This window comes from Nothobranchius furzeri, chromosome 11, assembly GCF_043380555.1.
Source record: "Nothobranchius furzeri strain GRZ-AD chromosome 11, NfurGRZ-RIMD1, whole genome shotgun sequence".
Lineage (NCBI taxonomy): Eukaryota > Metazoa > Chordata > Actinopteri > Cyprinodontiformes > Nothobranchiidae > Nothobranchius > Nothobranchius furzeri.
Genome location: NC_091751.1, coordinates 71365165 through 71391443, shown reverse-complemented (window position 1 = coordinate 71391443; position 26279 = coordinate 71365165). Strand labels below are relative to the sequence as shown.

General features: G+C 43.6%; 2 protein-coding genes across 3 annotated transcripts in view; one reads left to right on the top strand and one right to left on the bottom strand.

Annotated features, from left to right (window-relative positions):
- The window catches only part of pkn2a (protein kinase N2a), a 99856-nt gene that overhangs the window by 8170 nt on the left and 65407 nt on the right, over positions 1-26279 (bottom strand). For both annotated transcript variants that reach the window (XM_054734021.2, XM_070541810.1), the window contains exons 9-16: positions 22196-22305; positions 12584-12727; positions 10787-10862; positions 7838-7994; positions 5135-5261; positions 4582-4709; positions 1005-1080; positions 774-865 (exon numbers count right to left, since the gene is read on the bottom strand). In XM_054734021.2, coding sequence (XP_054589996.1) covers positions 774-865; positions 1005-1080; positions 4582-4709; positions 5135-5261; positions 7838-7994; positions 10787-10862; positions 12584-12727; positions 22196-22305 — 910 coding nt within the window. The remainder of the gene's footprint in view (positions 1-773; positions 866-1004; positions 1081-4581; positions 4710-5134; positions 5262-7837; positions 7995-10786; positions 10863-12583; positions 12728-22195; positions 22306-26279) is intronic.
- Positions 1-26279, top strand: part of gtf2b (general transcription factor IIB) — a 124915-nt gene that overhangs the window by 60396 nt on the left and 38240 nt on the right. The window lies entirely within an intron of this gene.

Here is a 26279-nt window from a genome sequence, read left to right as displayed (position 1 = left end):
GATGGACATAAGGACGTTTTTTAGACCAAAAGTACGGCGACAGAACCCCAGCTTTGATGAGACTGGTGTTGACTCAGGTTTGTGAGTCTTATTTGAAAATATTTGTTGTGCTGCTGGTTTGCCTAAAGTTAGCTTACTATCAGGTAAAGTTGTTGGAGAAAGAAAGGGAATATTTACTATCATCTCACACTAAACACTAACAGGAACAATACTCTGCCCTGAATATGTAGCTTCAGATTAAAAATTATGTGGTACAAGATAAATATATATGATGTTGACTAGTGAGTGTCACGTGTGTGTGCGTGCGCGTGTGTGTGTTAAGCCCCGGATCTTCTTCAGTCCTAAATCCGCCCCTGCATCCTACCATGGTGTTTCTCTCACCTTTTTTTACATTTCTAGTATACACACAGAGAGCAGGTCACACGCAGCTTTGACCTTTTGGCATGCTACATTTGATGCTAGCTAGTGGTATGAGACGGTGAGATTGTGGGTTCAAACCAAAGACTTTGAAAATGGGACCCGATGCTTCCCTGCTCGACTCTCAGCATTAAGGGGTTGGATTGAGGGGTTAAACCACCAAATGGTTCCCGAGCACAGCCGTTTCTGCAGCTCACCGCTCCCCCAGAGGATAGGTCACATGTGTTTGATGACCAATGGGACTTGAACTTAAAGCTGTCTTTACTCAACAAGGAAAATGTTATTTTACACTCTACTGCATCTTTAAGAATATTTAAAAGCTTGTTGTCTGTCATGTTTATGTTTGGATAGCTTACCTGTCCACCTCATCCCGAGCTACGATGTCTCCTTTCTTCAGGGCTTTAATGGCGAACATCTCCCCTGTGCTTTTATATTCCGCCAACAGCACCTGGACCGGGGTGATGTAAGACAGGCATCATGACCAGGTCATTGATCCTCTGACCAAAAATGTTGATCAAGTGTTTTGAACCAAACATTCAGAAAATCCACTAATTAATAGAATCCCACTGAAGAAAAACTAGACCTACCTTTCCAAAGTGTCCCCGTCCAAGCACGGCCACACATTTGAAGTCCTTGAGGCTGAAGTGGAACTGCTCTTCCTCCCTAAAAAGGTCAGCGATTAGTTAAGGTTCATGCAGGCCGCCTGCAGCCAGGGGGCAGCACTAACACTACCAACTGGTCAGGCCTCATGACAGCATGAGAATAGTGAACCGAATTCACTTCCGCATCACGGGTCCTCAGAAGAACGAAAGAATGAACGCAAGTCAACGGTGCTAAAACGCTGTTTTCTAATTCCGCTTGTTTTGTGCCATGGACTTCATAAATAACGTCCGTGAACTTTAAAGATGCATTTTGATACCAAAAACGTGCTTATTGTCGAAGGGGGGAAATGCTATTTTAGGTTTTGTGTGAAAGTAAGTCCAGGACTGCACATGTGCATCACGAAAGTGACGTCATCGAACCAGACATGGAGGGAAAGGGCTGTAAGGTCAGCAAACTTCCCACAGGAGGAAAGAACCACCATAAATCTGATCATGTGGTAAGTAGCAGCTACGCTAGGGGAGAGGAGAGTATGTGGTGATGTCACATTGCAACGTGCCGATGTCCGATTTGTAGTCATGCTAATAACGAACTTTTACAAGCTGATAAATCTCAAAGTACGTGGCGTTAGAAAATAGCTCCTTTAGCCCGGTTGAATCGCATTAATTTGATCGTTCTTCCAGGGACCCGTGAGCTAGTTTATACTTCTCCGTCTCCTGGGGAGTGCTGCAAAGCAATCCCCCGCCAGGACAGCAGAGGGCGTAGCGCTGCTCTGTGGTATCCTGTCATGTATCGGTCCAACACATTTACTATTGTGTTGTTTGTATTTAAGAGACTTTTTAACACGGACACATTTTTCTCGACCGGAAAAGGGTGGCTTGCCAACTCAGGGTCAGGGGAGAGGTCCTACCTCATGTGGAGGAGTTTAAGTATCTCGGGGTCTTGTTCACGAGTGAGGGTAGGAGGGATCGGGAGATCGACAGGCGGATTGGTTCGGCGTCTGCAGTGATGCGGACGCTGAGCCGATCTGTCGTGGGGAAGAGGGAGCTGAGCCAGAAAGCCAGGCTCTCGATTTACCGGTCGATCTACGTCCCAATCCTCACCTATGGTCATGAGCTTTGGGTAAGGACCGAAAGAACGAGATCGCGGATACAAGCGGCCGAAATGAGTCTCCTTCGTAGGGTGGCCGGGCTCAGTCTTAGAGATAGGGTGAGGAGCTCGGACATTCGGGAGGGACTCGGAGTAGAACCGCTGCTCCTCCGGATCGAAAGGAGCCAGTTGAGGTGGTTTGGGCATCTGGTCAGGATGCCTCCTGGACGCCTCCCTGGGGAGGTGTTTCGGGCATGTCCTGCCGGCAGAAGGCCCCCGGGTCGACCCAGGACACGTTGGAGAGGTTACATCTCCAATCTGGTCCGGGAACGCCTTCGGGTCCTGCCGGAGGAGCTGGTGGAGGTGGCCGGGGAGAGGACGGTCTGGAGCTCCCTAATTGGGATGCTGCCCCCGCGACCCGGACCCGGATAAGCAGAGGAAGACGACGACGACAAATTTGTCCCTCATCCTCCTCGTGCGGTCGCCACCTCTAAACCCACGTTTCCTGTCATTTCCATCCACGAATAAAACGCTTGCTACATGGCTTTATACTCATCCAGTCACACGTGTTCGAAACATTAATAATTTTAGAGTTTTTCCAGGGTATATACAGCAATCCTTAAGTAAAATTTACTACTTTTTAATACTTTTTTTACTACCTTCAGAATTTTTTTAAAACCATCACAACACTAAATTGCAAGTGTTAATCAGCGACCAATTTACACATTTTTTAACACATATAACATACAAAAAGAATAGACTTAGAGACTCACTGATGTTGACAACGTATTGCACATATTTATTTTACTTAGAAAATATGCCAGGCACTTCTGTTCAGCGGTTCAGACAGTCGACCACGAGGCCTGAAATGATGCACAACGACCACTGAATATGACGTCATCATTATGTGACCGGATATGCTAAAGTAGGGCTGCTCGATTATGGCAAAAACAATAATCACGATTATTGTGACTGAAATTGAGATCTCGATTATTTAAGACGATTTTTCAATTTATGTAGATTTTTTTTTTTATTCAGTCATAAAACTGCTCAGGGCACAATCAGGACAAAAATAAACAAAAAACAAGATGATCACTAAAAGAACTCCTGATTCCCAGTATAAAAAGACCAATATACTTATAGCTCATAGTCTATGACCCAAGGGCTATAGACCTTGGTTTAACTCATGTAAGTCTAACCAGTACAGACCCAAATACCAATATCTTGCAAATACTGACAGCAAGAATTATACAGTGGCATTTATAACAAATACATGCAAATTGCTGTTCACTAAATGTTGCATAGCATTTATTGAGTTGTGTCTAGGTGCTGTAGGAGCGTGCACTAGCACCGTGTCCTCAGAGATTAGTTATTATTTATCAGCGTGAGGAACTTATTTCTACCTTATTTATAAACTATTTATTTACAAGTCCATCAGTTAATGTAATAATTGTCCCAACCACAGCTGCACCCCCCACCGCCCAACCCGGTCTCACAGCAATCGGGGCAAGCTGCACGTGTGTTTAGCGCGCCGCACATTTAGCCGTTTTTATCGGCTCAGGAGTCCGCAGGTGCGGTGTGTGTGTCACTCACTCTGGTTACTCCAACAGGGAGCCGGCTCCGAGAGCTGTCTTTAGCGACTGACACATCACTACATCATTCCCTTTCCTAATGTCCTGAACGGTCCGGAGCACAGGCGGAGTGTTTAGCTAACCTGCAGGAAATGTTGACGACAGTTATCCAGAAAGTAGCTAAGGGTTACCAGAGATGTTTCTGAGGTGTTCGCTAGGTACTTTTAAGATTATAAAGTCAAGAAGGGGGTCTGAGAAGCTGTTGGAAATAGCGTCAAAGTCGCTAAGTTAACTTGGCAACACTGTGGAGGAGCGCTTCATTTGCAACTCAAGGCAGCGCAAGTGGGAGGAGCAAATAATCGGCTTGTTTTGTTTTTATAATCGTTCAAAACATTTCATTCGGAATATATTTCTATGTCGATGTTCAGAATACGACATCTGATAGTCTGAAAAAAATAATACCTAATTTGGAAAAAATAATAACTCTGAGACCAAATTTAACACTTTTAATGGCCTTAAATTTGACTATTTTTATTTATCACTTTTTAATACTTTTTAAAACCCCGCAGACACCCTGTTTTCTGCAAGGTATCCTTCAAGCTGCTCCGTGTCTGGATATCCTCGACTTCTATGTTTTTGAGGGCAAAACGGCAGTGCTGTTGACGACAGCTGACCAATCACAAGCTTGTGTTGGATGGATGTTTAGAAAAAAAAAGAGTTCGACTGTCTGTCCTTGCAAGCCTACTGGACGAGCCCTCGCAAGGACCGATAATGGCGAGTCCGTCCCGACGCAGAAGTATAAATTAGGCTTTAGGCGCCCTACCCTACCACCACAGGGGCCGACATGTTCAAGTCTGGTCACACTTCTGATCCTTCAGGTTTAAAACACAAACAGCTGTTCTACCTTAAGTCTTTCTGGCTGGAGACCAGATTCACATCTGTGGGCGGGAACTCCGCCTCCAGGACTCCGTACAGGTTTGGCTCCATGACCGAGCTGTTCCTGTTCAGGAAGTCATACGCACCGAGTGCGTCCTAAAGAGAGGACAGATGGGATTAAGGAGAAAACAGAACAGGGAGAAACGACGAGTGGGTGGGTCAGCTACACAAAAGCAACCAAAGCCGTTTCGTCATCTCGATTTCATTTTCCAACCTCTCTGTTGTGTCATTTTACGACTTTTCCACGTCTCACCAAACACACAACAAAAGGAAACAAACATAAAATAAAAACAAGCACTTAGAAAAACGAGACGCTTTGTGTTGGAGGAGAAGGGACCGCCAACATTATAAAGAAAGTTTTGGTTTAGCTTCAGAGAAAAATAAAATTTGGTTGGACATAGAAAATGTTTTGCTTTTTAAACCTACTACAGTGTCCCCACATCCCGTTACCATGGCAACACTTAATAAGAGACATGATCACATCAGTTCAATTAATTCTCATGAACGCTGCTCCATCCCACCTGAACGTCATCTGGGCTGGGCATCTTATGCTGTGCTAGCGGTTCTCTGACATCATCAGGAGGGGGGTAGTGTTTGGGTCCGGGGGTGGGCTCTTTGTCAAAGTCCAGCTTGGTCACCAACGGATCGCTATGATTGGACAAAGTCAGAATAAAAACCTTTCATTGCTGTTTTAACCACTAAAATGCTCCAGTTAATGTCACTTCAACAGCCTCAGTCTGGAGGAATAGACCTTAATTACATCCTTCAGGACTGATGCGCTAACAGCTAGTCTGGCAAAAGCAGCTCACAGCCCATATAAAAGGCTCTGCCCTTGAGAGGGTCATGCTGACTTAATTTTCATTCTGGTTTTATGATCATTGGTTTTAATTACATGTTTTGTTGATGTTTGTGATTTATCTTTCTGTGAGATGAGCTTTTAACGAAACTTTACTACAGCAAACTAGGGTTTACAGGTAAGTAGTAGCAGCAGAGAGTCGGTCAGCTGGAATGTGATAATATTCCTGCTGAAATATCAGCGTAACGCCTAACCGACGGAGGTTTACTTATACCAAATACATTTAGAGCTCTGAGGCTTTATGCCTCTGGTAGGGTCGCACATGGCCAACAGGTCCTGGGTAAAGGATCAGACAAAGTGCAGCCCACAGAGCCCTTATGATGAACAATACAAATAGAAACAGTGTTTCCTTGCCCAGACGCAGGTCACCGGAGCCCCCCTCTGGAGCCAGGCCTGGAGGCGGGGCACACTGGCGAGTGCCCTGTGGCCGAGATTTTACTCATGGAGCCCAGTCAGGCACAGCTTAAAGAGGAGATGTGGGCCCTGCTTTCCATGAGCTCACCACTCGTGGAAGGGGCCAAAGGGGTTGGGTGCATTGTGTATCGGGTGGCAGCCGAAGGCAGGGACCTTGGCGGTCTAATCTGAGTTCTAGTGGGCCATGTTTCATGCTTCTATTGTTGAGGCGGCTGACCGGAGCTGTGGCCACAGAGTTGCCGGTGCCTGTCATGGTGATGGCTCTTGAACACCGTCGGTTAGGGATGCTGTCAAGCTGAAGAAAGAGTCATATCAGGTCTTTTGCCTGTGGGACTACAGAGGCAGCGGATAGGTACCGGCAGTCCAAGCGGAATGCGGCTCCGGTGGTGACGGAGACAAAAACCAGGGCGTGGGAGGAGTTTGGTGAGACCATGGATCAAGACTTCCATATGGCTTTGAGAAGATTCTGGTCCACCATCCGGCGTCTCAGGAGGGGAAAGCAGTGCGCTACCAACACTGTTTACAGTGGTGACACTTGGAACGTTGTGGATTGTGGGCGGAATACTTCAAAGACCTTCTCAATCCCACATGCACATCTTCCAGTGAGGAAACAGTTCGGGAGTTTGGGTTGGGCTCTCCAACGTCTGGGGCCAAGGTCACTGAGGTGGTCAAAAAAGTGCTCGGTGGATGAGATTCACCTGAAGTTCGTTAAGGCTCTGGATGTTGTACGGCTGTGTTGGTTGACGTGGCTCTACAGTATCATGTGGACATCGGGGGCAGTTCCACTAGATTGGCAGACTTGGGTGGTGGTCCCCCAATTTATAAACAGCAGAGTGTGTTCCAACAACAGGGGATTCACACATTGCAGTAAGTCGGGCTCGTTCCCAGTGAGAGTTGGACTCCCCCAAGGCTGCCCTTTGTCACCGATTCTGTTCATAGCCTTTATGGACAGGATTTCTAGGTGCAGCCAAGGTGTGGAGGGGATCTGTTTTCGTGGCCTGATCAGGTCTCTGCTTTTTGCAGATGATGTGGTCCTGTTGGCTTCTTCAGACAATGATCTCCAGCTTTCACTGGAGCGGTTCGCAACAGTGTGAAGCAGCTGGGATTAGAATCAGCTACTCTAAATCCAAGACCATCTCGAACTGGAAAAGGGTAGAACGCCTTCTCCGGATCAGGGACAAGGTCCTTCCTCAAGTGGAGGAGTTTAGGTATCTCAGGGTTCACAAGTGGGGGAAAACTGGAGCGTGAGATCGATAGGTGGATTGGTGCGTCTGCAGTGATGCGGGCGTTGTACCGGTCTGTCGTGGTGAAGAGAGAGCTGAGTCAGAAGGCGAAGCTCTCGATTTACCGGTCGATCTACGTTCCTACCCTCACCTATGGTCACGAGCTTTGTGTAGTGACCAAAAGGAGGAGATCACGGATACAGCCGGCCGAAATGAATTTTCTCTGCAGGGTGTCTGGCACTCCCTCAGATAGGATGAGAGGCTCGATCAACCGGCAGGGGCTCGGCGTAAACCCGCTGCTCCTCCCCGTAGAGAGGAGCCAGTTCAGGCGGTTCGGCCATCTGGTCAGGATGCCTCCTGGACGCCTCCCTGGTGAGGTTTTCCGGGCACGTTTAACTGGGAGGAGACCCAAGGGAAGACTCAGGACACACTTGAAGGACTATGTCTCTCAGCTGGCCAGGGAACTCCATGGGATTCCCCTGAAGGAGCTGGCCCAAGTGGCTGGGGAGAGGGAAGTCTGGGCCTCTCGGCTTGGGCTGCTGCCCCCGCTACGCAACCCCGGATAGGCGGCTGAAAATGGATTGATGGACATTGAGAAGCCTGGAGTTGTTTTAGAACCTCGGTCTGAATTTGACCTAGCTTATCAGAATGGTCTATGATGGTTATCATTCACTTTTACACAGAAATGAAAAAGCTAAAATGTTCATCCAGGTGCAGGAGGGGTTGTTGACCTTCTGGTTGTGGGAGAATCAGGCAAGCTGCTCGCTCCCGTCTCAGCAGCTTGTGGACTGAAGGAGTTGGAGCTAACCGCTGGGATGGCTCTTCTCACCAGACGGCCCCAGGTGGCGATGTTTATGTTCATCTGAGGGGCTCGCAGGAACGTCTTCCCTGAAAAACCACATCATCAACTTATTTACAGGAAACTCGCCCAAACACTGGAAACCCTGTCAGAAGATGGGCCAAACACGACTCATTCATTTGTCATCACTTGCATGAAAGTCTGTTGCAGCCATTGTGTGTGTGTGTGTGTGTGTACTTGTTAAAGTATCCTACTTAGGACCAGAACTGGCATTTTCACTAATCTTCTGAAGATTAATGGGCCTTATTAAGAACAAAACCCAGCCCTAATACGGTGTACCCCCTGTTTTAGGCTTGGGGTGAGGTTCAGAGGACACAGAGACAAGTGTGTGTGTGTGTGTGTGTGTGTGTGTGTGTGTGTGTGTGTGTGTGTGTGTGTGTTACAAAAAGTAATCAGACCCTCATCAAAATTTCACCATTTTATTTTGCAGCCATTTGCTGAACAATTAAATTATTCTTTTCCTCATTAACGTACACACAGCACCCCTTACTGGCAGAAAAACACAGAATGTGTGTTTCTGCAGATTTATTAAAAAGACAAACAAATATCACATGGTTTTAAGTATTCAGAGCCTCTGCTGTGACACATATATTTATCTCAGGTGCTTTCATCTAGGGTCGGGCATCGAGCATCGATTGGAACCGGTTCCAACTGTTAATTTTTCCCTGAATCATTCAAAGTTTTTTATTTCGATTCCTAGAATTCCGACAGAAGAGGAACCCGCGGCCGATCTCCGTGAAAAATAAACGTGATCTGCAAATTGTGATCAACGCTTTCCAGAGCTGATCACACCAGCTGTCTGTGTGCAGCACCGAGTCCCCCCCCCCCCCCCACCCAGATATAAACAAATGCGTCTGCCGAACTTTTACTCCGTGACGTGAACTTTAACTCCTGCAGCGTAGAGGAAACGTGTTAAATACGTCAACACGGTGGATTTAATAGAAGCTTTAAAGAACAAACTCTGGACGGTGTGAGGTGAGTTTGTCTCACTGCAGAAATAAAAACACACACGGAGCGCCAGCAGTCAGACGCAGCCGCTCACCAACACTCGTGTGTGTGTGTGTGTGTGTGTGTGTGTGTGTGTGTGTGTGTGTGTGAGAGCGTCAGAAGGCTGAACAATAACCTGTAGAATAATTAAAGTCATCATGCTAGAGCAGCTTCTCTGTGGTGGACCACACCAGCTTCTGCCACCATAAATAATAATAATAATAAATAACATTTTAATTTCCTTTCTGAACTATTTCTGTTGAGTTTTAATGTTTAAATCTGTTAGCTTGTTACTGACAGCAGCCACGTTTAAGTTTCACTTCCTGTTGTGACTGAATAACAAATGCTCCCTCCTCAGAGTGCGTCCAAACGCATTAATTTCATTTCTCAAACTCAAAAGAAAGAACCTCAGCAGCCTTTGATCATAAATTTTTTTTTGCTGAAATAAGACATCCCAATAGTGAGCACCACAGGGAAACAAAGACAAGGCTTCTTTTTAACCCTGCAGCCATGTTTAGTACGGCCGTTTATACGTCACTCTACCAAACTACAAATACAAAATTAAACGAAAAGATCTAACTTTCTCTTCCAGTAAACATTTGTGCCGCACTTCTATAAAAAAAGTGTTTGTACTTCGACTGTATTCGCAAATCAGTCCATGCATCATTACGTCACATGCACAAATCAATCGCCCATCGTCAGTTATTGGACTGACGATGGGCAGTGGGAAATTTTTTTACATATTGCCCAGCCGCAGTGTGTGTGTGTGTGTGTGTGTGTGTGCGTGCATGCTGTGGCTTCACTAATAAACAGTCTGATGTGGGAAACCTTTGCCGTAGATGTCATGGGCTCATGGAAGACAGGAAGCTCAAGAACGCGTGACGACCAATGACCGATAATAAACAGCAGGAATGCAATAAAATATCGATATGGCAATATATCGCGATATTTTTTCCTGCAATATTATATCGATATTCAAACGCTGTGTATCTAATTTTTGGAAGAGTTTACATGCAAACATTTGTGCATTTTCTTTTCATTGGTGCAATTGAAACAGCGACCCCTAGTTGGCAGCAGTGAGCAATGGGTTTTGTTTCCACCACAGAAATGTAAATCCCTCTGTTATGGTTCAGATACCTGGTGGTAAATGTACCACTTTGGGCTGTTTATTGAATTTTCCTACAATAAATTCAGTCTAAAAACATCGATAATATCGTCTGGGTGAAAGTATCGCGACATATCGTGATATATTATATCGTCTCCCCTGTATCGTGATACGTATTGTATCGCCAGAATCTCACAAATACACATCCCTGATAAACATGAACATAACCTGGAGGTTGAAGCCCCGCCCCTCCATGGCTCTTCATAAACCAGAGGAAAGTTTTTGCAGGTGTTGGATCTCATTACTTTTTGTAAATATGGAATAGTTGCGTTACGCCCCAATCTTTGTTCCTTTCTAGCTTTAGCTGTAATTAGTAAATTGATCCTTTAAAGTCAGTGGGCGGGGCTTTAGATTCTGACACCATGGTGAGATCACTGGTCTGTTAATGGCAATCTAGCTTTAGTCTCACTTTCAGCCAACTTATTCCACAGCTGAGGAGCTTTTGCATGAAACGAGTGCTTTCCTGTAAGCTGTAACCATGAGGATGGAAAGGACCCAGAAGAGTGGAATGCTTCCATTTGACTCCATCTTTCTTTGTTGTCAGGCGTTCTTACTTGTTAACACTAACAAAGGCAGCAAGTACCGTCACAGATAAACTGTTCAAGTTTGTTTGTTGCTGTAAAAGTAAGGTGGCATGGTCCACCTACCAGAACTCCTCTAGAACATCACCTTGTTGTTTGGAGAAAATCTTCTTTTGTCTTTGTAGCTTAGGTCTTCTCTCAATGACGGGGTTGAAAAACGTTACCTGGAAAACACAGAAAAGGGTTAGACAACCTTGAGAAGTTCATCCTGATGTAGACAAACATGCAGGGATCAGCAAGCTGTGGCTCTGGGACCACATGTGGCCACATGGTAACCATACACCACTGGTCTCTGATTTGACACAACTACCGTAATTTCCAGAATATAAGCCACGCCTTTTTTCAATTGATTGGACCCTGCGGCTTGTCTGGATTTTTTACCGCCATCGGTCACCAGGGGCGCACTACCAAGTACTACATCTGTAAATGTCTGATGGGGGGGGGGGGGGGGGCGGCTAATTGATGTCAAGAAGGTTTAATTTTTTACAGATTTTTCGTTTAAAGGTGGAGAGCAGGTGGTGTCTACCTAAAGAGTTCGGGATCTAAGTGTGTGTTTGGTTTTTATTTAGTGGAAGGAGAAGCAAACACCATCGGAGGCAAGTCAAACAATAACGAGTGATAAATTAATAAACACGATAAATATGAATAAAGAATGGGGTCCAATAAGGGCCGTTTATTAACGTTACTTAGTGCATTATTAAGCATTAATAAACTATAAAAAAATAATCAACAACAGCTTAATATTAATTTACTATTAAGTAATGCATTACTAAACAGACACCTTCATCTTGGCCCTTTGTCCTAACCTCATGGACCTTTAATAGTTAACCATATCAAGAACGTTAATAAATGGATATAGTTAGTTAGTTAATTCTTAATAATGCTCTAAGTAACCTTAATAAAGCGACCCTTATTGTAAAGAGTTAGCCTGATGAGCCAGACCCAATGCTTCCTTATGGGAAGTCTGGGAACTCTCCTATTCAAACAGCCCCACCCCCTGGGAATTCTAACCGAGCCAATGAGCACTGAGCAGCGTACGTCTCACACCACAACGCTGAGTTTCTCATAAACAACAAAGATGGCGACTGAAGAGGTGGCTGCTGCTCTTTCCTCTGTCCTAAATGACTTGGACACGTCCTTAAAACCACAGCAAGAAGGACTGAAGTCCTAAAAAAGATGTTTTAGTCGTCACCAGACGCCATTTTTGACTACAGCTAAAAAACGACAGCGTTGCGCGGTACAGTCGGCATTTCCGCCTTATTTCTGATTGGTTATTTTACAGCTGGCTAGTCCCGCCTCTCGTGTGCCGCTCTGCTAGTGAGGAACCAGACTGCTTCTCTGTGTAGGACGAGTCTGGCAGGCCAGGCTAGTAAAGTGTTACCATAACTAAATGAATCCATGTGAAACATTTTACAGAATAAGAATGAGCTGAATATATTATTTATCACAAGTGTGGATGAACATCAAAGCATTCAGCATCTATGTGTGTGAGTGTGTGTGTGTGTGTGTGTGTGTGTGTGTGTGTGTGTGTGTGTGTGTGTGTGTGCACTTGTCTATAAATCAAAGTTAGAACATTTTGCTGCTCCTCACTTTGGTACGATGTTACGGAGCTCTACTCATTGGTTTAAGAGGTACGTGTGAGTTTAGTTTACATGAGGCTTAGGAACAGAACCTCATTGGTTATGGTTAGGGTGTAGGTTAGGCATAGTGGAGTCCCAAAAATGAATGGAAGTCAATGGAAGGTCCACGCAAGGACACATAGACATGTGTGTGTGTGTGTGTGTGTGTTCATGTGCGTATGTGTGAGTGTGTATGAGTGTGTGCAAGACTGATGCGTGTGTGTGTTTTTGTGCGTGTGTGCATGAGTGTGTGTGTGTGTGTGTACCTCGGCGAACAGCATTCCCTGTGGCTCCAGGTACAGACACATTCCATGGCGTTGGTTATCCAGGAAGTCTTCCAGCCGCAGGAACTTGACGGCGCAGAGCGAGCGCCAGTCCCTCCAGTACACGGAGATCTCCAGCTCCCGGGACTGGAGAAAAGAACATCAGGTGGAACTGTTCAACACAAAAACCCCGCAGGCCCGTCGCAACAGGGCAGGCAAACGAGGCAGTTTCTGTCTGAAACAAATGCAGTAGCAGACTGTGTAAGCTCAGCGCGCTGGCCCTGCCCCGCTGGGCTAGCCAGCTGACTGGACACGCACGCTCGCCCTGCAGCTGCAGCTGGCAACATTTGAAAACAAAGCAGAGAAGGAAGCAGAGATACCTGTCTGGAAGCCAGAAAAGAACAAAAGTAATAAGGAGGAAGAAAAGAAAAACATGACAGTGGTAAGTGATCATTTACACCGGATAAATTAGGCTCACATGCCTCGTTCAAACTTCAGAGCTGCCAGTTTGCTGCAACAAGTTACCTGCACCAGACAGGTGAACAGCTGTAGTCACTAGTCAGCATGCTAGCAGCCGGCAGCTGAGGAAACGTTTCTTTGAAGTGGCTGTGGCTACAAAACCATAATATGTTAACAGGATAGGAGAAAAATCACATTTACTCTAGTTTGACTTTTTCTGTATTTAAGGAAATGTTATTGCAAAAGCCTAACATTGTTCATTTAACTTTAAGGTTCCCAGTGCTAGGTACTAAGTATTTAGAATAGAATAAAAAAGACTTTACTGATCCCACAGTGGGGAAATTCACTTGTTACAGCAGCACCAACACTTAAAGAGAATTATTAGAAGAAAGATAATAACAAAGGTACATGTATATACACATAGGCAGTAATCTAGTACTGTAACCTAAAAAAACACAAAATAAAAATGTAACTTGGGTTCATGCAGCATGCTGTATGAGTAGAAGAAGAAAATATCATTTCTATAGCGCCTCTCAAGATAAAAGTCACGAGGCGCTTCACAAAAACAAAAAATGCAAAAATATAAAAAAGCATTTAGAAAATGTTTAAAAATATATTTAAAATGAGCAAAAATAGACAATTGTGATTAAAAAATGTAAAGAAAGAGAGAGAGTGAACAGGAAAGAGGGAAACCAGTGGATCCTGAGGAAGGTGGAATAGGTGGGGAGAGCAGAATAAAGAGAGAGAGGTGAAGAAGGTCATACAAAAGCCAGCTTGAACAAGTGAGTCTTCAGCTGCTTTTTAAAGGAGACCACTGAGTCCACTGATCTCAGGCTCGGGGGGAGAGAGTTCCAGAGTCTGGGGACCACAGCAGCAAATGATCTGTCACCTTTGACCTTTAGCCTGGTGCGCTGCACAACCAGTAGGCTTTGATCACTGGACCTCAGGGACCTGCTGGGGGTGTAGGGACTAAGAAGATCACCAATGTAAGATGGTGCTTGTCCATGTAAGGCCCTATACAGGTGCTGGCCAGTAAATTAGAATATCATCAAAAGGTTGAAAATATTTCAGTAATTCCATTCAAAACGTGAAACTTGTACATTATATTCATGCAATGCACACAGACCAATGTATTTCCGATGTTTATTACATTTAAATTTGATATTTATAGGTGACAACCAATGAAAACATCAAATCTGGTATCTCAGAAAATTAGAATATTCTAAAGGCCAATGAAAAAATGTTTGTTTCTCTAATGTTGGCCAACTGAAAAGAATGAACATGAAAAGAATGTGCATGTATAGCACTCAATACTTAGTCGGGGCTCCTTTTGCCTCAATAACTGCAGTAATGCGGCGTGGCATGGACTCGATCAGTCTGTGGCACTGCTCAGGTGTTATGAGAGCCCAGGTTGCTCTGATAGTCGTCTTCAGCTCCTCTGCATTGTTGGGTCTAGCGTATTGCATCCTCCGCTTCACAATACCCCATAGATTTTCTATGGGGTTAAGGTCAGGCGAGTTTGCTGGCCAATCAAGGACAGGGATACCATGGTCCTTGAACCAGGTGCTGGTGGTTTTGGCACTGTGTGCAGGTGCCAAGTCCTGTTGAAAGGTGAAGTCTGCATCCCCATAAAGTTGGTCAGCAGCAGGAAGCATGAAGTGCTCTAAAACTTCCTGGTAGACGGCTGCATTGACCCTGGACCTCAGGAAACAGAGTGGGCCAACACCGGCAGATGACATGGCACCCCACACCATCACTGACGGTGGAAACTTTACACTGGACCTCATGCAACGTGGATTCTGTGCTTCTCCGCTCTTCCTCCAGACTCTGGGTCCTTGATTTCCAAAGGAAATGCAGAACTTGCTTTCATCAGAAAACATAACTTTGGACCACTCAGCATCAGTCCAGTCCTTTTTGTCCTTGGCCCAGGCGAGACGCTTCTTGCGCTGTTTCATGTTCAAGAGTGGCTTGACACACGGAATGCGACACCTGAATCCCATGTCTTTCATGAGTCTCCTCGTGGTGGTTCTTGAAGCGCTGACTCCAGCTGCAGTCCACTCTTTGTGGATCTCCCCCACATTTTTGAATGGGTTTGTCGTCACAATTCTCTGCAGGGTGCGGTTATCCCTAGAGCTTGTACACTTTTTTCTACCACATTTTTTCCGTCCCTTCGCCTGTCTGTTAATGTGCTTGGACACAGAGCTCTGCGAACAGCCAGCTTCTTTAGCAATCACCTTTTGTGTCTTGCCCTCCTTGTGCAAGGTGTCAATGATTGTCTTTTGGACAGCTGTTAAGTCAGAAGTCTTCCCCATGATTGTGGTGCCTTCAAAACAAGACTGAGGGACCTTTTAAAGGCCTTTGCAGGTGTTTTGAGTAAATCAGCTGATTAGAGTGGCAGCAGGTGTCTTCTATATTCAGCCTTTCAGAATATTCTAATTTTTTGAGATACCAAATTTGGAGTTTTCATTAGTTGTCACTTATGAATATCAAATTTAAATGTAATGAACATTGGAAATACATTGGTCTGTGTGCATTGCATGAATATAATGTACAAGTTTCACGTTTTGAATGGAATTACTGAAATATTTTCAACCTTTTGATGATATTCTAATTTACTGGCCAGCACCTGTAGACCAGAACCAGGATCTTGAAATGAACCCTGAAGTTGACTGGCAGCCAGTGAAGCTGGAGGAGAAGCGGGGTGATGTGGGTGTGTTTGGAGGACTTGGTCAGAAGCCGAGCACAGGCGTTCTGAACCACCTGTAGACGGTTCAGGGAGGTTCTGCTCAGACACGTGAAAAGAGAGTTACAGTAGTCTAAGCGTGAGGAGATGAAGGTGTGGAGAACTGTCTCAAGTTCAGAGCGGGGCAGAATGGGACTCAGCTTAGCAACGTTCCTGAGATGGAAGAAGGAAGAGCGAACAAGAGAACTGACATGAGAATCCAGGGTGAGAGCTGGGTCAAAGGTCACGCCAAGATTCCTGACGGAAGGTTTGGTGTGGGAAGCAAGCTGACCAAGAGAGTCTCTGACTTTGGGAACCAGCTTGTCTGGGGCACAGATGAGGATCTCAGTCTTATCTTCATTCAGCTGAAGAAAGCTCCCACCATCCAGGTTTTGATAGAGTCTAAGCAGGTGTGTAACAGCTGCAGCTTAGACATCTCATGGGGCTTAAAGGAGATGTACAGTTGGATGTCATCTGCATAAAGATGGTAGGAGATTCCTTTGAAGGAGCTCAGGATGTGCTAAAGAGGAAGCAGATAGAGGAGGAAGAGTAGAGGCCCCAGCACAGAACCTTGTGGGACACCATGGGTAAGGGAGGTGGTGGAGGACCTAAACTTGGAGACGGCCACAGAAAAGGAGCGCTCAGAGAGATAAGAGGAGAACCACTCCAGAGCAGATCCTGATAGGCCTACCCAGTCTCTCAGCCTCTCCAGTAGCAGGTGATGGTCAACAGTGTCAAAGGCTGCAGTCAGGTCCAGCAGGACCAGAACAGAACCGTCCCCTGCATCACTGTGAGTCAGAAGGTCATTAGAGACCCTAAGAAGAGCTGTTTCAGTAGAATGAGCTCTACGAAAACCTGACTGGAAGCTATCATAGATGTTATGTTCATCAAGAGCAGCTGTGAGTTGTTTAGCCACAACCTTTTCCAAGATCTTGGAGATGAACGGAAGTTTAGAGATGGGTCTGAAGCTGCTATGGAGAGAGGGGTCGAGACTCGGTTTTTTAAGAAGCGGGTGGATTACAGCGTTCTCAAAGTAAGCAGGGACCTGACCAGAAACCAGAGAAGCATTAATTATAGAGAGCACGCTGGGACCGATGGACTGAAAAGCACTTTTAAACAAAGATGAGGGTAAGATGTGGAGGACATTGTTACCAAATGGGCACACATTGTTTTTGCTGTACATTTCACTGGACATTTGTGAATTTTACATATGGGGCTCTCCTAATGTGTAGTGTAGTCTGTACATTATTCCCAGCTGCACCTTCAACTTCCGATGATGAAGACAAGGAAGAAATGACCTGCAGTGGTACCAGAGCATCAACGAACTGCACTCTGCACCAGCACCACCTCTTAGCTCAGATGTAACTTCTACAGAACAACGCACAGTTCATTCACGTTCTGTCTCCCCAAATGTTTGTTTACATCTCTCTCTACACAAAGGTGGAGAAGGTTTTTGTAGGTGTGAAATGAAGGGTGGTGGATGGCAGAGGGGCAGGAGGCGTGGCTGAGAGCTTTGATTTGGTGGTGGTGGAGGAGCTGAGCTGGCAGGTAGTGGCAGGGGCCTGTGCTGATGTCCTAGGTGTCAGACGCTTATCGGCACTGTCCCTGCACTTTGTTGTCCCTCAGCATAGACATTTCAGAGTTTTGAAAAGCCTCCAAATGGGCTGTGAAGGTTTCAAATGAGACACACGAGTGCAAGCAGAATAACAACAGAAACTGAAAATCACAAGAGCTGCATGATCGGTTTACTGGTTTTGTTGGGAGCAGTGGTGATTGTAGAGTCACACCTATGATAATATTCATTTATGCACCTAGGATGCAGCAGTCTGCCACTGAAGGAGCTCTCCAGCTTCACAACAGCTGCATACATGTAGTGAGAGACATTTTCTAATAGGGATGTTATGTTAATGATTGTTTTTATGACTGATGATCCCGCTCAATGTCCAACACTGATGGTATGCACTGTCAAGCTGTGACAAAATGACTATTGCAAATCACATATATCAGAATCGGGATGGTTTTATTGCCGTGTGTGTGAGAAATCACAACGAGGACATTGCTGCGGTACTTGGAGCAAAAAGAAATAAAAATCAGAGATACGCAAACATAGGAAGTAAGAATATAATCATGGTGAATAACAAAATAAAGTGGCAATAATTAGAGAAGCGGCTACTATATACAAGTCGGTGTAGTTACTGGTGTGAGAGGATTAGTTCAGGTCCAAACACAACACCGGGTCATGTGACTGCGACCAAGCAACTGGAGTGGGCAGCACTAGGATTGTCGTTCATGAGTCCAACAGCAAAGAGGAAGCAACTTTTTTTGTGGCAAGAGGTTCTGATCCAAGTGGATCGAAACCTCCTGCCAGATGGAAGCGAGTCTAAGGCTGGAAATATACTTGTTTTTAACAACGCGTACGCGTTCGTATCATGGCTGCCTTGCGTAGTTTGCGTTCGTTATGCATCTGAACGGCTTTAAATATCTTTGCATAAATATAACGAGAGATCTGCACAATCTATATGACAAAAATTTTAGTTCGCCATTTGAAAAAGTCTAATCAGACTTAAAGAAATGGAAGCCACTTCATCTATCGTTGGCAGGGAAGGTAAATTGTATAAAATGAATATACTCCCCAGGTTTCTTTATCTTTTTCAGTGTATCCCAATTTACCTTTTTAAATCTATTGATAAAACTTTAATCTCATTTATATGGGATGGGACCAAACCTAGAATACGGTTGGATCTGTTACAGAGGCCTAAAAACCTAGGTGGCGTAGCCCTTCCAAATTTCTGTCATTACTATTGAGTCTCAAATGTTCAAAAATCATGTATTGGCTCCGTACCCCGATGAAGCCTGGTGCCAAATTCAAGCGCTGTAGTGCATCTCCACTTCTCTTAGAGCCTTGGTCACCTCCAGCCTACCGATTCCTTCACCGCAGCACACCAGCAGTCCTATAGTTATTGATACCCTCAAAATATGGGCTCAATTTCGAAAGAAATTTGGGTTTAAAAACCTTCTCCATTTGAGCCCCATACACAATAATCACCCCCCCCCCCCCCCCCCCCCCCCCCCAGCCAGATTAGATTCTGAATTTGCTATTGGCAGAGACGAGGCATCCATAATTTTTCTGACATGCACATAGACGGTGTTTTGGCAAATTTTCAGTACTTGTCACACAAATTCGACCTCCCTCGGTCTAGTTTATTTAGATACTTATCGGATTAGATTTGTGCCAGTAGGATCAAGAAAAACACTTTGAAGATCAAACAAATATTAAAACATTGAGAGAAAAAAAAGTTTCAAAAGAAAAACTTACGATCTGAATCAACTTCTTAAAATGAGTAACAATGAGTGAGTTTTTAATACGTCTCTCTGGAACAATAGACCATTGTCCTGAGGCTAGCACAATGGCTTGCTTAGCAGCTAGCTAGTGAGCTAGCGTCTGGTTAAAACCAACTTAAAAAGTGGCTTAACTTACAGATTAACTAAGAAAAGATAAAATATATTATCAATACTCACTTTAGATCCTCAGTAGACACCACAGACAGCAGAAATAATGTGTTTGGGGCTCAAAATTCATGTTGCTGACCAGGTGGAAAAAAAATGTCTTGGAGGCTACATCACTTCCAGGTCACTGAACTGTCACTCAAGAGAAACCACTGTCCTATGGGAGAGGACTTCTCAGAAGTCCCACCCACCCAAAAGGGTTGTGTCAGAATTGCAACCAAAAACTCAGGGATTGCAAAGGAGAAAGCCAGAAAATCTGGTAGTGAGAGCAAAGCTGTGAGCAGCGAGAACGAAACTAAGGAAACTGATAACAAAAACACATAGAGGCAAACATAAAAAGGAAACATACTTTGTTACTCATTTTAAGAAGTTGATTCAGATCGTAAGTTTTACTTTTGTAACATGTTTTTTTCCTTTAGTCGATATTTTTGTTCTGTCAATTTCTTAATTTTTGTTTGACTGTCAAAGTGTTTTTCTTGATCATTTTAAGTTTTTCTTTTGAAACGAATGTTTTTTCTCTCAATGTCTTAAAATTTGTTTGCTCTGCAAAGTGTTTTTCTTGATCCTATTGGCACAAATCTAATCCCATAGATACTTTCAAGTTCGCCATTTCCTTCAGCATAGTAACCCTAACTTCCCAAATATATTACCAACTACTGGTAAAGATAATCTGCTGAAATCCACATTTGAGTCTAAAGGTCGTATCTCAAGAATTAGCAATTGTATAGCATCCTTTAGGAATAAAACAATGGCAAAGATCAGAGCAGACTGGGAGGATGAGCTGGGGGTTCCCTTGGAGGAGGAGACTTGGGAGAGTGCTCTTTTAAGAGTAAATAACAGCACTGCATGTGCCAAATTTAGCATAATACGGTTTTAGATCCTACACCGTACTCATTACTCCAAGGCAAGACTGGCTAAAATATTTACAAACATGATACAAGCTGTGAGAGATGTAGAAATCCCTCTGCAGATTTAACGCATATGTTTTGGTCATGTCCAACTTTAAAAACCTACTGGTCAGCCATTTTCAAAACATTGTCTGAAGCAATACATGTTGAGCTTCAGCCCAATGCAGCTATGGGTATATTTGGTGCCATTGATAGAGGACATCGCTTTCACTACGCTGCTTGCGTGCAGAAGGATTTTATTGCATTGGAAGTCAAAAAGCCACTTAAAGTCGCTTTATGGTTTAGCGGCCTGACACAATTTATACAGTTGGAAAAGATAAAGTATGCTCTCAGGGGGTCCAATGAGAGACTCTTTGCCATTTGGGGTACATTGCTAAAACCAAAAAGAGCATCTCAGGCTTACAAATTCTACAAAATTCGGCAGCACGTGTCCTGATGAAGACCAGGAGGCGGGAGCACATGACACCAGTTTTAGAGTCATTGCATTGGCTCCCCGTATGTTTCAGGATCAATTTTAAGGTTCTTCTAATGGTTTTTAAGTGTCTTAACGGTCTTGGGCCTTCTTATCTATCAGAACTGCTTTTACAATATGAACCCTCGCGGCCTCTGCGCTCGTCTGGCAGGCGTCTCCTGGCCATCCCTAAAGTCAGGACACAAACTCACGGCGAGGCGTCCTTCCAGTGTTACGGCCCTCGCCTCTGGAACGAGCTGCCAGAGGACCTCAGGGCCACAGAGAACGTTCATGTTTTTAAGTCAAGACTCAAGACCCATCTATTTAGGTTAGCTTTTATCTAAATATTTACTACAGTTTTATTTCTCGTTTTACATGATTATATTTTATTACTTGCTTTGCATGTTCTATATAATTATACTTTAGCACAGTTTTATTATTAAATTATTATTTTACTGTCTATATCATTTTATTTATTACTTATTTTCTAACTTTTGTCATTTATATTAGCTCTTTTATTACATTTTTACTCATTTTAATCCAGTGTTCCCTCTGTGGGGGCCCTCTGCCCCGGGAGCGGTGGTCGACTGTAGCTTCCTGGGTGCTCTATAGGTGGGGGTCTATGCTCCCCCTCCTCTGAGCGCCCTGACTTAGTGTGGAAGACCTGATGCTGCCGGGGCAGATGGCTCCTCTGATGGCGTTTCCTTGTGTTACCATACTTGGCTCATCTGGACTCAGCCAAATATATATTTTACTTGTGTCTGTGTGTGTGTGTGTGTGTGTGTGCTTGCATATGTCTGTTAATGTTTTTAACCTGTTATGGGAATCTGGGGTCATTTTGTAAAGCACTTTGAATCACACTGTGTTTGAAAAGCGTTTTATAAATAAATTTGATTGAATGATTGATTGAAAACATCTAGAGAAAATCAGAACCATACCCGTCTGAGTCGTCCAGCGGCTGCCACATATCTTCTTTGTGATTGTGATTAATTTTGTGTAAATCGTTTCTCTTTAAGTGCACATTTTTGAATATGGTTAATTTCTTGTGTGTGTGTGTGTACTTCATCTAAATCCACTTAACTCATTTATTTATGTATACTTTTACTCCAGTCTGGATCGACGTCCAACATGTTCTTGGGGTGGGGTTATTATACAAATAGGAGCATTGTGGCTGTGCTTTGTGTCTATCTTTGTACTACAATGTTAATGCTCAATTTAAAAAAATTAATTAATTAATTAATTTTAGCTTTTTAGATTTCATTTGATTTTTAGGCAGTTTCTTTGTTGCCATGGGACTGTGGATGATTTTTTGCAAATGTACACACTACTATACATGCAGTATTATGTCAATTATGGAAACATAAAATATGTAAAAAGTGCGGTGGCTCTCTTGTGAATGATGCACTGTAGTGTAAAGCGCTTTGGAGTCCTTACTCTGAGAGGCGCTATACAAGTGCGGGTCATTTATCATTTGTGGGGGGTGGGCAAGGTATGTTTTGCCTGGGGCCCCCAAAGGCCTTTAAACAGCCCTGAAAACACGTGACTGTTGGTGCAGGTGTGTGTTTTACCCGGTCCAGCTCCAGGGTAAACTTCTGGTCCCAGGCCTGGTTGCTGGCCGGTCTCCAGCTCGTCTGTCCCACTACGGTGTTGTCCAGCTTCAGAACTGCACTGATCTCATCTGAGGGAACACACAGAGCCGTTAGCAGAACCGGTTCACATGATCAGCAGTGTTTTCCTTCCATAGGCTTTACTGGGGTGTTGACTTCAAAGGAAGGCAGCAGTGGAAAATGTACTTTTTCATTTACATGTATTAAGGTATAGATGAACAGTGTTTACGATTTTAAGTACAGTGGGATGCAAAATGTTGGGCAGCCTGGTTAATCTTCGTGATTTTCCTGTATTGTTACGATAAAACAATAAGTTAAAGATATCACATTGGAATACACACAGTGAGAAGTGAAACTAAGTTTATAGGATTCACATAAAGTGTGCAATAACTGTTGAAACAAAATTAGACAGGTGCATATATTTTATTCTACTCAATATTTAGTAGATCCTCCCTTTGCAGAAATAACAGCCTCTAAACGCTTCCTAGAGCTTCTAATGAGAGCCCGGATTCTGAAGGTATTCTGGACCATTTTTCTTCACATCTCCAGTTCTTTCAGGTTTGAGGGCTGAGCATGGTGAAGAAAAGTATAAAATGTTTGATCACACATGTAATCCATATCAGAGTCATCTTTATGTTCATCTTTATATTCATTTCTGTGTTCTTACGTGACGTGTGTACCTTTAAAGTGTAACTAAACTGCAAAATAACATTTTTGCATATAAACGGTATAATTAGGTCTTTACAAACGTAATCTTTCTGGTTCTGTGCATTTTTGACATGTTAGAGTAAACTTGATTAAATCTAGAATCTAGGTCTAAAATCGTCTTAGTGCTGCCCCCCTGTGGCAGAACAGCGGATACTGCATTTTAAACTTGTGATTGGCTGGGGCTGGAACAATTTCATGTCATCGGTACAGCCTCCTCCCAGTGTCGGTACAAGATCGGCTCGGGTTAAAGATCGGTTCGGGGTCCGTCGACTGCCGATGACGTCAAAGTAGTTGATTGGCTGAACATGAACCTTACGGAATTACGTAATCACGTTACGTTGTTATCACGTTACGTTGGTCCAGGCAAATGTTTCTATTGGAAAGATGGACAACTTTTACAAAGAAATCCATCATTACCTCTTTGAAAATACACTTTTAGCATAGAGCTGCATGTATATTAGGGCTGAACGATTAACTGCATGTGCAATTAAATTGCGATGTGACAAAAGGAGATTTTCTAATCGCAAAGGCTGCAATTTGGCAGCGAGTGGTTAGCGCAATGCTAATATACATGGAAAAACCCATAGGAATGCTAATGCTAATATCACCGATTACATTCTTACAAATTATGAATTAGAAACGTGCCAAATGATTACATTTGGAGTCTAATAGAAAGTAAAACTATCATCCATCAAATAAGTACTGACAGGTATTTTAGTAAAGCCAGAAAACTTTTAACTCCAGAGTTTTGGCTAGCAGCTATGAGCGTAACTGAACTACTCATGGACAAGACGTCAAAAACTCTAAACACAAAATACTTCAATAAACGGGACACACTTCTTTCCTGCAAATACAATTTCACAGGTGTTGCTAATACCTATGATCCTTCAAGGGATGTGCTCAAAGAGGAGTTCAACATTATGAATGAAATATAGTGTTTTATTTTACAAATACCATTATAAACACAAACTTACGTCTTAAGAAACATTATTTTAATAACGAAACTGCTAAATTCTTTCCATCAGTATAGGTGTGTAGTGTATTTTGTCCGAGTGGGTTTGCCGTACTCTGACGTCATCGGCAGTCGAAGGACCCCGAGCCGATTTTGCACCCGAGCAGATCCTGTACCGACACCGGTCCTCCTCCCACGCGGGAAGCGTCATTCGGAATTGTAGGATGTCCAAGGAAGGTCCCACCTTTCTCGCTTCTGATTGGCTGAAAAGGGCTCTCTTACGATCGGCGATTTCATGTAAGAGGAAACCATTTTCCCTCGCTCCAGGGTTTTTATGTTTACAGCCAGATCTTGAGTTTTATTTTATTTTATTTTTTTTTTTTTTGAGAAAATGTGAACAGTTCCTAAAAATCCATTCAGAGACATTTGTACACTTCTACAGCTGTCTGGGGTTACGTTATTAATCAGTTGTCCACTAGGTGACATCCAGTGCATCTCAAAGAAATAGCTCAGCTGGTAAGGCTTCACGTCGAGGACCCGGGTTTGAATCAAGGCTTGGACGTATGAGATTTCCACTTAGGTGGAACACAGAAATGTTATTCCAGTAATTATATTTTATTACAGTAATGATTTACATTTTACAATAATACAGTAATAAGAAGCCTACATTTGCATTATTAAATGTACAAATGAATTAAATATAACGCTGATTATAATTTAGACCTATTTTTCAGTAGTTTTAATTATTCTAGAAGAGAATCAGACCTGTTGGCAAAACAGGCCATTTTTATTCAAGCCTATTTCATACGCAGGTAAGGCACACGTGTTTATCCCATGCACTCTAATTAAAGAGCCAACAGATATAAAGTAAGTCCAACAGTGTGATGAATGCAAAAATATTTATTATAAGTTCACAATCTGTTTTTCAGTTGTTTAAATAAAAGAAACATAAAAAAATACATTACTTAACAAGACAGAATGGTTATCATAGCGTCAAGTTCACATTGTCTCCCAAAATTCCCCCAAACAGCTGTTCTGCTGGTGGCAGGACAACAGTCTGCACTTAGTGAGGGAAGATTGTTTGCTGCTAAATGAAACAGCCAATCGTAGTAAAGCCCTTCTAGCCAACCAGAGGCGAGAAAAGGTGGGATCTTCCTTGGACATACTATGATTCCAAATGATGCTCCTGGGGGAGTCCCCACACTTGGCCGTGCTTCTCTGTGCCTCCTGGCAACGCCCACTTTCATGGCCTTTTCTTCTTCTTCTTAGACTGAATGATACATATGTTATGTAGCGTCATGAATGTCCTGTTTTAGACCTAAAGGTCATGATCTGCTGCGTCTGCTCGAGCAGACATAAAGTCTCTGACAGCCTAATCTACATGAGATAGTGGCCAAGGTCTTTCATGCACTCTGCTCATCTGAACTGATTTACCAAGTGAGAACGAGGAACTATTCTGATAAATACATAATCAACAACTTTGTTATTACCAATAATAATGTGAGCCCAATGTTCAATCAATCTGTGAAATGACAATGTTATTACTTGATATTATAATCCTGTGATCAGTAGTATTTTATAAGTTATTATAATCCTGGACATTTGCACTAGACACTGATGACACGTAATGCTAAAGTCACACCACACATTTCCTTTTGTCTGATCCAATCAGAACCTTCGTTTCTGGCTAGGCGTGGTTATCTGTGGTGTTTGTATAAACCCTCTTATGCATGTCAAGTTCTGATTCACCAGTAAACCAAAATATGACAATTATAAAAACTATTCCACACCACCTTTTCTTTAGTTCAAGCGTTCTAGAGAAGTCTCGGACCGGCCATCCAGACTTCCTCTTCAGCCAAAAGAACCTCGACAAGCTGGATAAAATCTGTTGCAAGTTACACCTGACTGCAACGGTTCCTTCAGAATAAAAGCTGAACCTCACGACCCCTTCAGGGTCTCGGAGACGCCAGTGATAACCTGTCGTGACCTGGAAGCATTCCAAGACTAGTTTGGTCGGCACCGCTGCTTTTCTACCGGCTTCGGTACCAAAGAGGGTCCAAGAGGACCTCGACATTCTGGATCTGATGGAGGCTTCCCCTGGGGTACGTAGACCGACAGATGGCGTGTCATGTGTGTTATAAATCTCCAACTAAAGTTTAGAGCGAAACATTCACTCCCACTCAGAACTAACTGCTTCTCCGGATCCGCTGGTTCTGAATAACATTCCACACACACACCATCACCTCACGTCTCACTCCACTTTAGTCCATCAGTACACAGAGTGTTTAAGTTAGTCTTGTTTAAATTGTGTAGAAATAAATTTCTTAACTATTATAAACCTGACTCTCTCCCTTTCCTCGGAGTTAATACGAAGTGTCGCTTAAT